At 40.5% G+C, this 18,084-nt stretch overlaps 1 protein-coding gene across 1 annotated transcript in view; it reads left to right on the forward strand.

The window, feature by feature from the left end:
• The window catches only part of HACD3 (3-hydroxyacyl-CoA dehydratase 3), a 30,394-nt gene that overhangs the window by 1,624 nt on the left and 10,686 nt on the right, over positions 1 to 18,084 (forward strand). The window contains exons 3-7 of the mRNA XM_043470831.1: positions 5,031 to 5,073; positions 8,021 to 8,094; positions 9,046 to 9,210; positions 10,836 to 10,887; positions 13,447 to 13,557. Of these exons, the coding sequence (XP_043326766.1) occupies positions 5,031 to 5,073; positions 8,021 to 8,094; positions 9,046 to 9,210; positions 10,836 to 10,887; positions 13,447 to 13,557 (445 nt within the window). The remainder of the gene's footprint in view (positions 1 to 5,030; positions 5,074 to 8,020; positions 8,095 to 9,045; positions 9,211 to 10,835; positions 10,888 to 13,446; positions 13,558 to 18,084) is intronic.

Consider the following 18,084-nt stretch of genomic DNA (forward strand, 5'->3'; position numbering starts at 1 on the left):
ATATGGGGATCAAAGTCTCTTTCTAGAGAGAATTCTAACAGTAATCAATAAGAAAAGTATGGACGTTGTGTCGTGGCAATGTCTCTTAGATATTGAGTTAAGCATTTTGTAGACCTTAAACTCAGAGACCCTCTCTAGTTGTAATAAGGATGTGATATCATGGCATACTTCTGAAACACAAACAGAAAAGCTGTTTTTAGGGGAGGTAGGGTGGTTTTGGTGGGGGAAAAAAATGTAAATTTGTTGGGCAAATGAAAGCATCACACTTAAATTTTTCCTGAAAGTTCTAACCCTCTTAGTTAAGAAACATGAACACATGTGTTAATTGTATTTGGTATATTTTCAAATGTGAACATATGCATTTGGAATATCTTGTAGTTAAAGAAATGTAAAGGTGGAGGGAAAAAATGGGATTTTCTTTTGGAAAGAGAAATCCTTTTTTATTTTTAGGGAAAAAAATTAATATTTTGTCCCCAGTTTAGTTTTTTTTTCCCCTTAGATTTCTTGTCTGTAATTCTGAGGCATCCATTGGCGCTACCATTAATTTTAAAGTAACATGTCCATATCATTCATAAAAGAAATCCCCTACCATGTGTGAAATACTACAGATTTACAAAGATGAGTCAGACAGACTCAGCTTTCCAAGGGTGTGCTATCTAAGAGGAAGGATATTATATACAAACAAAAAGTTCTGTGCATGAGTATGTTTATTTATAGATTTGGGGTTGAGTATTAAATCAGGTCCCTGGTGTTAAAGGAATTTGTTACATCTCTTTTGTTAATTCCCTGGTGGCTTTTATTAATTGTTTTATCGCTTCGCTGATGGTTCAGATGGTAAAGCGTCTGTCTGCAATGCAGGAAATCTGGGTTCGATCCCTGGGTTGGGAAGATCCCCTGGAGAAGGCAATGGCAGCCCACTCCAGTACTCTTGCCTGGAAAATCCCATGGGCGAAGGAGCCTGGTAGGCTACGGTCCATGGGGTTGCAAAGAGTCCGACCTGACTGAGGGACTTCTCTTTCACTTTCACTTTACAGAAGTAAGATGAAGTATTCTTGTCAGACTGAAACTGGGAGAGCTTTCTGGAAAGAGGACGACATAGACTTTGAGATCATCTGATTTGTTGTAGGAGTCAACACCCTATAACCAGAGGCTGCCAGGAACACACCTCTAGTTAAACAAGTTGTGTTTACTGCTAATACCAGCAAGGGAGAGCATACCCTGTTGGCTAGCTCATTAGAATGTTAGAACTGATTATAGGATTTGGACTTTGGTGACTGAGGGATAGACTAAGGAAGCGAGGAATCACTTTAGATTAGATGCTGTCAGAAAACAGGAGCAATGCTATGGTTGAGTATCTGAATAAATCATATGTAGGGAAGAGAGACTAGAACAAGAATAAAACTAATTGGTAGAGAAGTGGCAGTCACTTATTTTGGCCGAGAGGCAGGGTGACTGATGTTTTGTGGGTGGCAGTGTGGCCGTGTTTTTGTCTGTGTTTGCACAGAATTATGCAGTGGCTTTATCTCATTTTATCAAGGTATTCTGTTTGTGTATAACAGCAGAGTAACGTGTCCTAGCTGTGAATGCCAGGCCAGCTTTTGAATGTCAGGGGCTGCTCCTTTTAAAAAACTTCCCAATTAATTGCTCCATGCATGGCCTGTGGAACCACTGATTCTGACTTGGGATGAAGCGTTTCATTTATTTGCTTAATGAAGTCCATTTGTGGAGTACCTGCTTCTGTCTCACATTAAGCTGGGTTCTGGGTTGTCGGACAGTTCTCTATCGCCCCCTGCTTTCTGTAGCTTATGTGTTAGTGAGTTTCAGTGTTGAATTCCAATTTGGGGGCATCAGACATGCTCCCTTTCCGAGACACAGAGAACTATCAGGTTTTCACATCTCTCCTCCGTCTTTGGAGCTGTAGAGTTAGTGCCTGATGAGAAACCACCACTGAGGTGAGAAGAAAAAGACTTCGTCAGCAGCTGTTTCTGTGTTTGAGCTGAGCAGTAGCAAAGACAGCAGTGAGAGTCCACTGGGGCTAAGGCACGGTTACTTTCAGAATAAAGTTGGTTTACAGGATAAGCATGAAGGACAGATTTGTGCCAACAACCATAGTTGTTAAAGCATTTGTTCATTTTTCGAGGTTTTTGTTCATTTCCGTTTTATGAGGGCTATGTGTTTAGCTTTGTTTGGGAGCTGTTTGAAAGATACTGTTCGTACTTAATAGAGAGTCTGGTGGAAAGAGTTGGTTCCTTACTCTTCCACTTAATATCTGGTGCCCATGGATTATTCACTTAACCTTTCTGAGCCTCAGTCTCTTCATACAAATAAATGTGAATAATAACACCTAATTCACAAGATTGTTTTGAGGCTTGAATTGGATAATAGATTTGAAAGTGCTTTGTGAATTCTAGTGTGCTACTCAAGTGTAAAACATTATTATTGTGATACTAAACCTTAGATGAGAAACACAAAGAGCAATAGAACAGAATAGACTTATCCATATGTGAAAACTTATTGAACAACAGTGGTGGCTTTACAAATTAAGGGTGGCTTCACCCTTAATGGAGGAAAGGGTGAACCATTCAGGAGATCGTGTTGGGACAGTTGGTAATCCAAGTGGCAAAAAGATAAAATAAGATCTTGTCTTATGCCATACACAAAAGTCAATCTCTCCATTTCTGAGTCCTTCAGTAAAGACTCACTTGGGTGTTGTAGCTTGGGATCTCTCATGTGGTTGTTCAGACGTCATTTGTGGTTGACAACGTATGATGACCTGAAGTAGACTCTTCAAGGATGTGTCACTTACCTTATTGGCAAGTGGGTATCCATGAGTTAATCCCCCACAGAGGATACATGGGACTTCTTGAGTGTCCTCATGCCGTGGTGTCTTGAGTTTTCCCAGAGTGGTGTCTTGAGTTTTCCCAGAGCGAGCTCAGAAGGAAGCTGGAGTGCCTTTTATGACCTAGCATGAGAAGTCACATCGTTCATTTCCACTGTGTTCTATTGGTTACACAGATTCCTGATGTCATTTGGAAGGTGATTACACAAGAGTGTAAATACCAGGGGGTGAAGATCATTGGGGGGCATCTTGCAGGTGGCAACCACAGCAGACTTATACTTGCATTTCCAGAAAAGAGAAAGAGAGAACATTCTCCAATTCATTTGATGATGCAGTTATAAGAAAGGGAAATTATAGGCCAATCTCATTTATAGACATAGATGTTTATTTTTTTTTATTGCTTCCATGTCTCTCCCTTCCCAGTTTTGAGCTTGTTTCTGGCAAAAAAATTTTTTTAAATTGAAATATCTTCCTTAATTACCCACACCTTTGGAGAAGCTGAACCTGACATGCCCAGCGTACTACTGGGTAGGAGTTGATGGTGGTTTAGTTGCTAAGTTGTGTCCGACTCTTGCGACCCCATGGACTGTAGCCCACCAGGTTCCTCTGTTGATGGGGTTCTCCAAGCAGGAATACTGGAGTAGGTTGCCATTTCTTTCTCCAGGGGTTCTTCCTGACTCAAGGATTGAACCCTGGTCTCCTGTTCTGCAGGCAGTTTCTTTACTGACTGAGCTACCAGGGAAGGAGTTAGCATCTAAAACCTGACTCAGAATGCTTAATGAACTGCAGGCCTTGTGCTGTGGCTAGAGCTTAAACCTTGGCAGCACACATCTTATGTCTGAGGAGAATAAACAGCCCCCCACAAACTCCTTTTCTCCCTTCGAAGTGAATTAGGATATGGGGAACACAGAGTAGGGAAAGCAGTGACCTAGACAGGAAATGTACCACTAAGACATCCCAGAACCCAAGCTTTCATGGTAATACTCACTCTAAAACCCTGTTTCCCTTATAGAGGAGCCATGCCCCTGAAAGTATAACTTTTTGGATGAAGTTCCTTAATTCCCTCTCCCTGGCACAGAGATCACCTGGATTATTAGCCCCTGTGGGTGAGCTTCTCAGCCTCAAGTCTATATTCTCACTGGGGAGGTTCTTGGCTTAAAAGCTCCCTAACCCAGCCTTCATGCTCCCCCTTTTCCTAACACTTGGCTATGAATGAAGCATTTAGGCTCCCACTATTAGAATAAACGTCCCCTTTACCTTCCCTCTGTCTCGTTTGTTTTTCTTTAATGCAAGATGGACCGCAGAGAGCAGAGCCTACAAAAGAAGAGTAAATGAACTAGTTATGGCACTGGAAACATGCTGCTTCTTGCCTGTTAATTTTGATCTGGGAGTTAGGAAGCAAACTGTTTCTCACCCCCTGGGGGGGAGCGGTAAGAGTTAAGTTGCTAAAAGGCACATAGCAACTTCTGGGAATAAATGAACAATTTGGAGAATTTCCATCTCTTCTAGTCTTGGTTTGGATAGAGGTTAAGAGAGCGTGGAGCCTAAGACTGAGGGACCGCACATTTTCATTTTCATTCAACTGCCTGTAATCAGCAGCCCTTCACTTAACGTACAATAATTAATTTGTTTTTCATGATGCCGTATGGGTGTCACTCCTGGTAGGGCTGTCCCCAACCGTTCTGTTCCTGTTGTACTCACTGTCTTCTTAAATGCCCATAAAAACTTAACTGTTTTTACTACTCCTTTGGTCTTGAGCATATGTTACTTGATGCTATATTGTTTCTTCTCCAGGATATGACTCATCTGTTCTACTAGATTCCCTGCCTCCACAGCTCAGGGACTGAGTCTTAGAGATCTGTGTGTTCCCCCATGGCATCTCACATGGCCCCGTGTTCCACTGACCATGGGTAGGATGGACCGATTCAGTATATGATTGCTCGGCGCAGCAGAGCAGTGGCGGGTCCTTCTTGCGGGAGTCTGCAGTCTCACATGCCTACAGATAGATACAGAGAAACCCTCCACTGAGATGGGAGGAAATGACCGAATATATTCTCTGGAGGAAGCACAGGGCAGGAAGGTGGAGTCCCCCAAGGTGGAAGGATGTAGGGAGGGAAGTAAGCCACTGGTTTTAATTTGATTTTTCTCTTCATTGAAATGTCCTTCTTGCTTTCTTGGTCTCTTTCCACAGAATCCTGCCATCAGCATCACTGAAAACGTGCTACATTTCAAAGGTCAGTATCTGGGCAGAGGTTCCCAGGCCTCTAACAGTTAAGGAGACATTGTGATGGTTGCTTTTTATTTTTATCTGTTTATTTTATTCACTGTCGATGTTTACCTTTCTGATATTCGTGGGGTAAATTATGTTGTTTTGAGGTATATGATCAGAGAGCTCAATAATTTGTTTAATATCCCACTTTCCCCTGGGAAAGGCAGTAGCTATAGCAAAATGGTATCTGAGGTTAGAAATCAGGAGATTTATCTTTTAGCTTAAAATTCTGCTACTACTTTGGACAACTTATTGATTTCTGTGAGCCTATAAAATTAGAATATTGGGTTATAATCTGTGTTTCTTAAACTTGAAGATCCAAGGACACCTGAACATATGTCTACAGGATCCTCTAGGGCCACAGACCCTAGATTGAGAAACATGTAGAGTTAAATATGGTCACCGTAGGTGATATTTGATGCCATTACACTTGTGAACGGAGGGGCAAACAGCCCCTGAAGCCATATAGTAAGTGTTACTTGATTATAAGGTAGCCATCTAGATGACTCCTAATATGCTTCTTTTTAAAAATATTAGAACAAAACCAAAAAATAGAAATTTTCTTAATGAGACTTTGTGGCTCCCTGATGTTACACTGACAGACCAGTTTAATAAACACTGTACTTAATTATTATTTTTTAAATTTTTTTCATTTATTTTTATTAGTTGGAGGCTAATTACTTTACAATATTGTACTGGTTTTTGCCATACATTGACATGAATCAGCCATGGATTTACATGTGTTCCCCATCCCGATCCCCCCTCCCGCCTCCCTCTCCATCCCATCCCTCTGGGTCTTCCCAGTGCACCAGCCCTGAGCACTTGTCTCATGCATCCAACCTGGGCTGGTGATCTGTTTCACCCTAGATAATATATATGTGTTGATGCTGTTCTCTCAGAACATCCCACCCTCGCCTTCTCCCACAGAGTCCCAAAGTCTGTTCTGTACATCTGTGTTTCTTTTTCCATTTTGCGTTATCGTTACCATCCTTCTAAATTCCATATATATGCATTAGTATACTGTACTGGTGTTTATCTTTCTGGCTTACTTCACTCTGTATAATGGGCTCCAGTTTCATCCATCTCATTAGAACTGATTCAAATGTATTCTTTTTAATGGCTGAGTAATATTCCATTGTGTTTATGTACCATAGCTTTCTTATCCATTCGTCTGCTGATGGGCATCTAGGTTGCTTCCATGTCCTGGCTGTTATAAACAGTGCTGCAATGAACATTGGGGTGCACATGTCTCTTTCAGCTCTGGTTTCCTCGGTGTGTATGCCCAGGAGTGGGATTGCTGGGTCATATGGCCGTTCTATTTCCAGTTTTTTAAGGAATCTCCACACTGTTCTCCGTAGTGGCTATGCTAGTTTGCATTCCCACCAACAGTGTAAGAGAGTTCCCTTTTCTCCACACCCTCTCCAGCATTTATTGCTTGTAGACTTTTGGATAGCAGCCATCCTGACTGGCGTAAACACTGTACTTTAGACAATATCTTAAGCCTTTCCAACTCTTGAGAGTCTTTGATTCTGTGAATTCACCCCCATTTCCTTCTTAGTTCATCAGCAAATTTCCTGCTGAGCCTGAGAGGGTAGGTCTGGATTCATTGGTGCCCAGTGGAGTGGGATTCTCCCTGCTGTCTCTCTATTCTGGTTCCTTGGAATGTCATTAGTAAGTGACTAGGGTTGTGGGAGACTGAAGAGTTTCTGCCTTATATGAGACTCCATCTACCTTAATATACTTACATGAAAGCACAGCCTGGCTTTTCAGTCTACTTTTCCAAGTGAGAGCCATGGTGGTAATGGCTTAGATTTTGGAGGGAGCTCAGCATTTGAAAGGAAATTAAAATGATAAACGTGTATGTTGCCATGTGGAGCTTTCTAGACTGTCCTACCTTAAGAAATTTATGGTCTTAGAGAATAGCTACCTGTAGCACATAATAGGCAAGTCTTACCACACATGATCAGATGAGGAAAGATAATCCCAAGAGTTAGAGGGCAGGGACATCCCACAGTCACTGGCTTTTAGGCATGGCAACTGCTTCCTTTGGGGGGAAATGCCATGTCAAGGCCCAGGAATGGCATGATGGTCAACCTGAGGACTGTCCTCCTAGTTCCTTTTGTCCTCTCGGGAATGAGCTGAGAAAATGTTATTTCTCTTGTTTATCCCATTTGGAATGTGCTAAAGGAGCAGTCAGCTGGTCCATTGTCTATCCCTGGTTGTGTGTGCGAGTTGCTTCAGTCCTGTCCGTCTCTTTGCGACCCCATGGACTGTAGCCCCCAGGCTCCTCTGTGCATGGGATTCCCCAGGCAAGAATACTGGAGGGGGTTGCCATGTCCTCCTCCAGGGAATCTTCTTGACCCAGAGATCAAAGTCATGTCTTATGTTTCCTGCACTGGCCGGCAGGTTCATTATCACTGGTGTCACCTGGAAAATCTCCCGTCTCTGGTTAGAAGATGTTAAATTTAGAATTTTCTTTGAGACGGTACATGAGAGGGTCCATGTACCCTGCAACTTTGCTTAATTGCAGTCAAGAGAATACACCTACTTGACTTTTCTCTGCTGTGGATTCAGAGCCAAAGTAAATGTGAGAGTTAAATTTATATCTATGTGTTATGTTTGGTTTTGCTTTCTGTATTCTTTTTTCTTGTCTGTTATTTATACTGGCCGTCATTGAGGCCTCATTAGAAGATTAAGTAAATATTCTGGAATTGATCACCAGAAAGTCATAAGGAGATACACTTTTGTCCAGGATTTAGCTTTCATCTAGCTGTTGAGTACCTCTGCTCACAACCCCCCACTCACTTGGCAGGACCTGTTAATATTTGCATACTTCTGAAAGAAGTGTACGAAGCTCACATTTGAATGGCATTGCTCTGCTCAAGTTCACAGCAACCTATGTTTCTTTATAGCTCAGGGGCATGGTGCCAAAGGAGACAATGTTTATGAATTTCACGTGGAGTTCTTAGACCTTGTGAAGCCAGAGGTACGTTCTTTCCTTCCTTACTTCCCTTTCTAATTTAAGAAATAAATACTTAATAGTTTTGTGAAGTGGGGGGCAAGCCTTACAGGGAAGAAGATAAACCTAAGCAGAATATACTTTTGTTTGGAACAGAGCCCAGGTGTTGGCCACAGAGTAAGAGGAAAATTGGAGAACCTGAGTTGAATCTGGGCTGTGTCATTATTAGTGGTGTGAAGAAGTCTCCTCACTTCTTTGCATTTCAGTTTTCTCATATGTTACATGACGGATTGGGTTAAGGGGATCTCTAAGTTTCTTTCCAGCTGTGAGTTTCTTAATAGTCAGCAGTGGTTTAAGGGTTTCTTAATAGTCAGCAGTCTGGGACTTGCTTTGGAGGCAAAGAGAGAGGCCATACAGAGAAATAAGGAATTGGAACAGCCCCTGAGAATTGAGCTTAGTTGAGAAGGCTCTGTAGTGAAAGACTGCTTGTAAAAAAGCTGCAGCTGATACACTACAGTTCTGGCCTTGATGCAGGCCTTTCTAAGTGCTGGAAACCACTGACCATTTGAATTGAATCATCTTCATGGGAAGAAGATTTGGAAGGCAGTTGGTGCCCTTGAGAAGGTGGTTGGATGTGGTGCCTGGCATGATGTAGCTTGAGTAGGGTGTTCATGCTAATTTCTACTGAGATAACCACGGCTGTCTGCCTTTCTTATGCGGCTTTCCTCCTGTGTCCTCAGCCGGGCAGGGTGGTGGGGAGGGAACCAGAGCAAGACACTGCCATTCTTAGCAGTTCTTCCTCATACCAGCCCTTGGTCTAGATGTTCTCTTTGCCTCAGGGCTTTTAGGAGCGGCTTTTAGAAGGAGCGGCAGTAAGCACCATGCAGCTTCTCTCTACAGCCACAGCGGCTGGTGCGGTTTCAAGGGAAGGAGGGGGGATGGGAAAGGGCGTTCTCACGTTCTTGCTTTCTCTCCTAGCCGGTTTACAAACTGACCCAGAGGCAGGTAAACATCACTGTACAGAAGAAGGTGAGTCAGTGGTGGGAGAGACTCACCAAGCAGGAAAAGCGCCCACTGTTCTTGGCCCCTGACTTTGATCGTTGGCTGGACGAGTCTGATGCTGAAATGGAGCTCAGAGCCAAGGTCAGTAAGGATCTGGGATCTAGACAGAAGTCATGAGGAATCCAGGTTATATGGGCCACCTCAGATATCTATCAGGATCTGATAGAATAAGGACAAAAATCTAAATTCCCTGAATGACCTGGAGACGTGGTTTTATAGAAGTATTGGTCATGTATTTTGTAGACTGTTCCTCAGTTGGGTTTTGTTTGATGTTTTTCTCGTGATTAGCTTAGGGTGATGGGTTTTGGGTAGGAAGCCCACAGAGGTAAAGTGCCGTTCTCATCATGTCGTATCAAGGTTGTATACTCTCAAGGTGACCTACAGCTGTCGATGTTAATCTTGATCCCCTGGATATGGGTAGTTTTGGTAGGTTTCTCCACTGTATGGTTTCTCTCCTGTAATGTTACTCCTCTCCTTCCTTTACTGTTTTCTTTGGAAGGAAGTCACTATGCACAGTCCACACTTAAGGAGCCAGGAGCTATGCTTCCCATTCTTAGGGTGGAGTATCTGTATGCTTTATTTGGAATTCTTCTGCATGGGAGATTTTCCTCTTATCCTTTATTTATTGTCATTTATTTATATCAGTATGGATATTGTCATTTATTTATATCAGTACAGATTTGTTTTATTGTTTGGGCTATAATCCAATACCATGTTATATATCTTGTTTCTCAGATTGTTCTATCTTTGGCCACTGGAAGCTCTTTGCAGTTGGCTTTTGTGTCCCTCTGACACAGCTCCATCATCATGGGCCTTTTTTTTTAAAATGCATCCTTAATTTTTGGCACTGTAAACTGCCCCAGGTTTATCTGGTATATCCCCACGCCTGTTCTTTTTATTGCAGAATGATAGTGGAAACCAGGATCTAGGGGATCTGGGTGCTAAGTATGCTCACTGCTACTGAGGTATTGCTTTTAGGTTCTCTCAGCTGACAGCACAAGGAAATATATGTGTGTATACTAGCCCATGTATATACATGTATCTATAAGTATTTCCATATATGTCCATCTATATCTATATTATTCTAATATAAAGTCACACTAATGTTGGAGATTTGATTTTAGCTTCTGGAAAATTATCAAAGTCTTAAAAAATGAAATAGCAGTCTATTTCCTGTCTTAAATTTCTGTTTTGTTTCTACAACCATGACAAATTTTCTAGATGTCTTTACCAGCTCTAAGATCTTAAGGCTGCCCACTTTGTAGTTTGGAAGCCAGCTGATTGTTTAATTCTGTGAGCACTGGATGGTCATTCTGTAGTGCCAGTACTACCCAGTAAGGAATCAGGCTTTTTAGGACCATGGGTTCAGACATTTTCCCCAAGGGAGTGAGAACACAATTGGAGGAGGAGGTGGCTTTGAAGGAGTCAGATCATTTCTCTCTCATGGGCTTCTGCAAGCATCTGGGGGTTTTAACTTGTGTTTTTTTTTTTTTTTTTTCCCAGTTTATTTTTTTACTGAAGTATAATTAAAATTCAATGTTAAATACATTATTGCTATACGGCAGAGTGACTCACGTATACACATATATACACATCCTTTTCCATATTCTTTTCCCTTATGGTTTATCACAGGATACTGAATATAGTTCCCTGTACCATACAGTAGTCTAACTTGTGTTCTTGGAAAACTTCTGTCCAAATTCTAGGAAGAAGAACGCTTAAATAAACTCCGACTCGAAAGCCAAGGCTCCCCTGAAAGTAAGTTGCCCCTGCTGCTATGGTGGTTACCAGTTAACTTGTGACAGAGCTGGGAGTATGGATGAGTGTGACATGGCAGGAGGGCTCGTATTGGGCGGATGAGTTTATGAGAAGTCCTTCATGTCCAACGCTCAAGCTGTGTAAACCCACATCAAAAGGGTTATTTACTTTTAATGTTTCCCTGCTGTTGGGGGACCTGACATCGTCTGAGTACACCAAGATTGGTGTAGCAGAATGGAAGAACCTCAGCCTCCTGGACTGGCCTAGTAGGGTGCTCGGTGGCAGCAAGTCCTGCAGAGACCTAGAAATTACTGCATAGGTCCATGACTACAGTTCTTCCAAGCTGGTGTTGTTTTCCTAACTGAGATCATGAGGGCTGTGGTTGTCAGCCTTAAAAAAGATGGAAAGTATTCTGCATAGTCCTGCTGTACATTAACCTTTAAAAATTCAGTTCTGTTTCTATGTCTGTCCAAGCAAGAACCTCTGTAAGCGTGTTGTCTTCTGGGTATCATAGATTAAATTCAGCAGCTATCTTAAAGTCATTCTTTATGGAAAGCATTGTCCTAGGCCTTTGAGCTTTGGAGCCAGTGAATCCATCAGAGCACCTGTGCTCGAAGAGCTTATCCGTTTTAGTTGGAGGACCATGCAGGTCTATACAAAATTAATGCCGAAAAGCAGAATAAATAAGCGTTCCTCATTGTCCAAAATCAAAAACTTTTCAAGTTTTAGTGGCACTTATTTGGCATGCCATAAGTCGGGAAAGAGCTTCCCTCATAGCTCAGTTGGTAAAGAATCTGCCTGCAATGTGGGAGACCTGGGTTCGACCCTTGGGTTGGGAAGATCCCTTGGAGAAGGGAAAGGCTACCCACTCCAGTATTCTGGCCTGGAGAATCCCATGGACTGTATGCTCCATGGGGTTGCAAAGAGTCGGAGACGGCTGAAGGGGAAATTTTAGAGCAGTTGTTTTCAAGCTATGTTCCATGGTACCCTCGTGTTTCCCAGAGATGCTATGGAGAGGTAAGCCAAGCAGATGGGTCCACTTCAATTAGAGCAGCTTGGCTTTTGTGCTTTATGTATTAGTGTCCTGGATAACACTTCTTATGGAAAAGACAATTTGTTGCTTTAAAAAAAATTTGAATAACCACTAATTTAGAGGAATTTTCTGCTTTAGAAAAGCAGAAGAGGGGAGAGGATTAGTGGAGATGAAGAATAACGACATAAAAAGGCCACCTTGAAATTTAATTTTTTGGTGTTTTAGGGGGATAAACTTCTGAAATGTGTAAAAATTCTTATGTATGGATTATTTTATGATCTTAGAAAAAGCTTTAACAGTTTTATCTAAATTCATAAAGTCTCCTGATAAAGTTCTTTAAATGGGGAAATGTAATACATTTTTGTAGTTTTGAAGAAAAAACATTTTAATTTGTTAAATGTTGCTGCAAATATGACTTTTTTGACCCCTTGGGATAAGGCTGTTTTTGATTGGACATACTAAGTGTGATTATTTGAGCATCAACCAAGTGTCTATGCTGGATATCTCTATAGAAACACTGATATGTGGCTATAAAAATATGTAGGTAGGAATAAATGTGTAGCAGCAAAACCTGAACTCCAAAGCTCTTCTTAATTATTCTTTCCTTTGCCCTACTCCTTTGACTCAACCAGTGACTCTGTCTAAGCTCCTTACTCCTCCCTTAATTCCATTATTTGCTATGTCTTTGCAAACCCTTAGGCTGCAAAGTTAATGACCTTTATTCTCCTCCCTTCTTCTTGGCTTGCAGTTTTCTGCCATTGGTTATATCCTCATTTTTCCATCTTCCGAGGCCCTGATTAGGTAACCATCTCATCCTGCAGACTTGCTCTCTAGCCTAAAGTCATTTTCTCACCTTGAAATTCTCACAGGATATTACCTGTCACTCTCAATCTTGTCATATGGATTTTAGATTGTAAACTCTCTGAGGGTTAGGGTTAGGGTTCGGGTTAGGAGCATCACGTCTTAACCATCTTTGAAGCTCAGTGATGCCACTTACAGTGTCTTGCATGTTGTAGGTGTTCACTTAATGTTTGGTTGGATGGATACATGATCAAATATTAGATTTTTTAAAATTCAGTTTGTATTTCTTTGAGGCAGTTTGACCTATGTGCCCTAAAAAAATTCTAGAAAAGAAGAAACTGTAAGTTATATTAAGATGACAGGAGCAAGGACTGAATATAGCTTTGTTTCCTTTCCTTATAATGCCTCCTTAGCTAGTCAGTTATTCTTTGCCAGATATAGTTTTTCCTTTTCCTTCTTGGATTTGTTAAGTCTGTATACTTACCCTTCAAGACTGTAAGGGAAAAGACCACTGAAGATATACCTTGGACTACAATGTGCCTTATAATTTTCCTTATCTGTTTTCTATGGGACCAAGAGCTGGTTGGTGCAGATCTGGGCCAGGTATTTGTTGAGGAGCTTAGGGCACCCACATAGGAAAGAGGGATGGAGTCATCCAGGTAAACCACTTGTCTCCTGCTGTGACTACTGCCTTTAACATCTTTCTGCCTTTCTTTGCTTTTCAGCTCTTACAAGCTTGAAGAAAGGATACCTGTTCATGTATAATCTAGTGCAGTTCTTGGGATTCTCCTGGATATTTGTCAACATGACTGTGAGATTCTTTATCTTGGGAAAAGGCAAGTACGCAGTTTCAAAGCTTGCTTTCTTTTTTGAGTAGTTTGGCCCACTATTCACCAGAAGTAACACTTTCTGCCTTTGGTATTAACAATACCAGCCTGCCACACCAACCCCATCCACCCCCACCATATTCAGACTTTTCTTTGTGTTCACATTTCTCACTTCCCATGACCTTGTGAAACAGGCTGACTGGATGTTCTGTTCATTTAATAGGTGAGGAAACAGATTTGGAGATGGTCAAAGAAATGGCCCACATCCACACAGCTAGCTAGGGGTACATCTTGGACTAACATCCCTTACTTATTCATTGCTTGATAATTCATTTATAACTACCTAAATTGATGTGATACTCCTAGTGTCAAAGTTACACAAAGTCCTAAAGGGATCTCACTCCTTTGGAGCCTAAATAGACTAAGTGGACTGTTGTGAAACTGAATGAAAAGACTATCATAAAGATATTAGTTCTTGCTAAATTAGTTTATATGTTTAACAGAATTCTGGCCAAAGTAAATGACAATAGAACATTTTTGAGAATGTGATCTAAAGTGTTCTGAAATTTTATTGTGAACCATAAATAGTAAAATCTGAGGGAAGAGACAGGAATGGGAGAGGATTTTCTCGACCTGCCATGAAAAAATATTATTAAAATAGTGTGGTGTTAGTATAAGGGTAGACTAATTAACAGAGCAGACTAAGTAGCTCAGAAGTAGCTCTTACATTATATATTATTATTACAGTATTACATTATGTAATATAGAATATATGGCCAGATTATGTATATGATAAAAAGGAATCTTGAATCAATGGAAAGGAAAATATTATCCAGTCATTTTTTTTTCTGTTAGATGGGAAATCTAATAATGTTTCCAAGGAAAACTGGCTTGGTTTGCGAGGCAGATAATCTGTTTAACTCTTCTCACACTGTATATAAAGGAAAAAAAAAAATCCCCCCAAAAACTTAGGAGTCATATATCAAAAAGTTAAGTCATAATAGAAGATATAAGTAAATGTTTATGAAAATCCCATGTGGAAGGTTAGGATTTTCTAACTTTAAAAATAATAGAAGGAATCATAAAGAAAATGGTCAATGTATTTGACCACATAAAATGCCTAAATTTCTATATATCTAAAAATATCCATCCAAAACAACATTAAAGATTAAAAGCATATTGAGTTGAGCAAAATGGGGATGGAGGGTTGGTGGAAAATTACAACAAATATTGGCAACTTTTTTTTTTTTTTACATATAAACAACTTGTAAAATTGATTTTAAAATGTGAAAACTCTACCCAATAGATAAAGATCATAACAGGCAGTTCATAAGAGGAAATGAAACTAATCAACATACAACAAAATGTTTAACTCAGTAATGTGAAGGAAATGAAAGATACTATTTTTTATTTATCAGTTTTGCAAAGTTCTAAGACGCCTAATTGAAAGCAACATATGCTAAAATAAACACAACAGTGGATACTGGGGAGGGTCCATAAGTACAACTCTTTGGGAAAATCATTTTGCAAGGTACTCAAGAACCTCAGTGACCCAGATAACCATGATGGTGTGATCACTCGTCTAGATCCAGAAATCCTGGAGTGTGCAGTCAAATGGGCCTTAAGAAGCATCACTACAAACAAAGCTGTAGTGGGGGTGATGGAATTCCAGCTGAGCTGTTTCAAATCCGTAAAAGATGATACTGTTAAAATGCTGCACTCAATATGCCACCAAATCTGGAAAACTCAACAATGGTCACAGGACTGGAAAAGGTCAGTTTTGCATTCCAACCCCAAAGAAAGGCAATGCCAAAGAATGTTCAAACTACTGCACAATTACACTCATCTCACACAATAGCAAAGTAATGCTCAAAATTCTCCAAGGTAGGCTTCAACAGTACGTGAATCGAGAACTTCCAGGTGTTCAAGCTGGATTTAGAAAAAGCAGAGAAACCAGAGATCAAATTGCCAACATCTATGGGCTCATAGAAAAAGCAAGAGAGTTCCAGAAAAGCATCTACTTCTGTTTCATTGACTTTGCCAAAACCTTTGGCTGTGTGGATCACAACACACTGTGGAAAATTCTTAAAGAGATGGGAATACCAGACCACGTTACCTTCCTCCTGAGAAATCTGTGTGCAGGTCAAGAAGCAACAGTTAGAACTGGACATGGAACAACAGACTGGTTTCAAACTGGGAAAGGAATATGTCAAGGCTGTGTATTGTCACCCTGCTTGTTCAACTTATATGCAGAGTACATCAAGTGAAATGCTGGGCTGGATGAAGCACAAACTGAAATCAAGATTACTGGGAGAAATGTCAGTAATCTCAGATACACAGATGACACCACCCTTATGGCAGAAAATAGAGGAACTAAGAGCCTCTTAATGAAAGTGAAAGAAGAGAGTGAAAAGCCTCACTTAAAACTCAGCATTCAAAAAATTAAGATCATGGCATCTGGTCCCATCACTTCATGGCTAATAGATGGGGAAACAATGGAAACAGTGACAGACTTTTCTTTCTTGGGCTCTGAAATCATTGCAGATGGTGACTGCAGCCATGAAATTAAAAGATGCAAGTCTGAGCACTGAAGAATTGATGCTTTTGAACTGTGGTGTTGGAGAAGACTCTTGAGAGTCCCTTGGACTGCAAGGAGATCAAACCAGTCAATCCTAAGGAAATCAATCCTGAATATTCATTGGAAGGACTGATGCTGAAACTGAAACTCCAATACTTTGGCCACCTGATGTGAAGAACTGACTCATTTGAAAAGACCCTGATGCGGGAAAGATTAAAGATAGGAGGAAAAGGGGATGCCAGAGGATGAAATGGTTGGATGGCATCACCAACTCAACAGACATGAGTTTGAGCAAGCTCTAGGAGACAGTGATGGACGGGGAAGCCTGGTGTGCTGCAGTCCATGCAGTTGGAAAGAATCGGACATGATTGAACGACTGAATAGCAACAATAGCAACATCAAGAACCTTAACTATTCATATCCAAAAAGTAATTATAAAAAATAACATTATGGCATTATTTATATTAGTGACAAATTAGACACTATGTAAATGCCCATGAATGAAGGATTGCTTTAGATTGTTCACTCAGTGGAATATTGTGAAGCAAATGTAAAGTATTTAAAGAGGTTGTAATAATATGGAAAAATACTTATGATAGGCTAAAGAAGTAACAGACAAACTTGTTCTTCCAGTTTGTTCACACCAATATAAAAAGGAGAAAAAAAAACAACCAATAAATGTGGAATGATTGGAAGAAGAGGCACCATTTTTAAATGGCTTGAATGGATCATTTAAATTTTTTCTTTATTTTGTAAAGTAAATATGAGGGAAAATATGAGCATAATGGAAAATAAGAAACTATTTAAAAAGAGAAAAAGTCCTGTAGACTGTTTTATTCTTGAGTCCTAAATTTTCCCATCTGAGGTTTGTAAAGGTGAATTGTAATTAGCTCCAGAATCTTTAGAACGAAGTGCACATTGTTTTTCCAGTCTTTTCCTTGGAATTCTGCAAAGCACAGTAGTAGGCTAGTGAAAAACTTCCTAAATGCCTAGCATCTTATAATCATGTGTAACCAGAAGTCCACTGATCGTTATTTAAAGAAGTAAAGGAAATCTTGGACAGTTGTCCTCAGATCTGTAGCTCTTACTAGTATGGATTTAACACAAGTTTCATAGAATGAATAGGGACTTTCCAATTCATAAATAATTTATTTAACCTGTCATAGTTGTATTGGTTCTGAATGTTCTGTGCAAGCCTGCTATCCATTAGGTGATCCACTCTAAAAGCTGCTAAATTATCTGGGTCATGTGTTTAAAGTTAGCTGCCTGGATCTGTAATTTGTTTTGGCTCGATGAGTCCCTTCCTAACCACCTTTTGGAATGGAGCTGCTCTTGTAATTCTTCCCTCATCAGTCCTAGAAGTATAGTAAAGACCTGGGCCTGGTACCCAGGGTCATAGTTTGTCCTTTGCAGTTATCTCTTTTTGAATAAAAGGTGTTGGTGAATGGCAAATTCTACACATGTACTTGTTTTTTTCACAGAAACATGTATAAGCTAAACTCATGTTAAGGTGGAGAAGGCAATGGCAACCCACTCCAGTACTCTTGCCTGGAAAATCCCCTTGGTCGGAGGAGCCTGGTAGGCTGCAGTCCATGGAGTTGCTAAGCACTGGACACGACTTCACTTTCACTTTCACTTTTCACTTTCATGCATTGGAGAAGGAAATGGCAACCCACTCCAGTGTTCTTGCCTGGAGAATCCCAGGGACGGGGGAAACCTGGTGGGTGCCGTCTCTGGGGTCGCACAGAGTCAACACGACTGAAGTGACTTAGCAGCAGCAGCCGCATGTTAAGGAAGTAGCAAACTTGTAGAAACTCGTGTTTAACTATTAATACTTTTTTTTATTAAATAAAGTTTTTTTCTAATTATAAAAATGTGTTAATTACTTAAATACTTAAACTCTGCTGTAATTCCATCTATCAGAGTGATAGATTCTTGGCACTTTGTTGGATATCTTC

Source organism: Cervus canadensis, chromosome 6 (genome assembly GCF_019320065.1).
Source record: "Cervus canadensis isolate Bull #8, Minnesota chromosome 6, ASM1932006v1, whole genome shotgun sequence".
Lineage (NCBI taxonomy): Eukaryota > Metazoa > Chordata > Mammalia > Artiodactyla > Cervidae > Cervus > Cervus canadensis.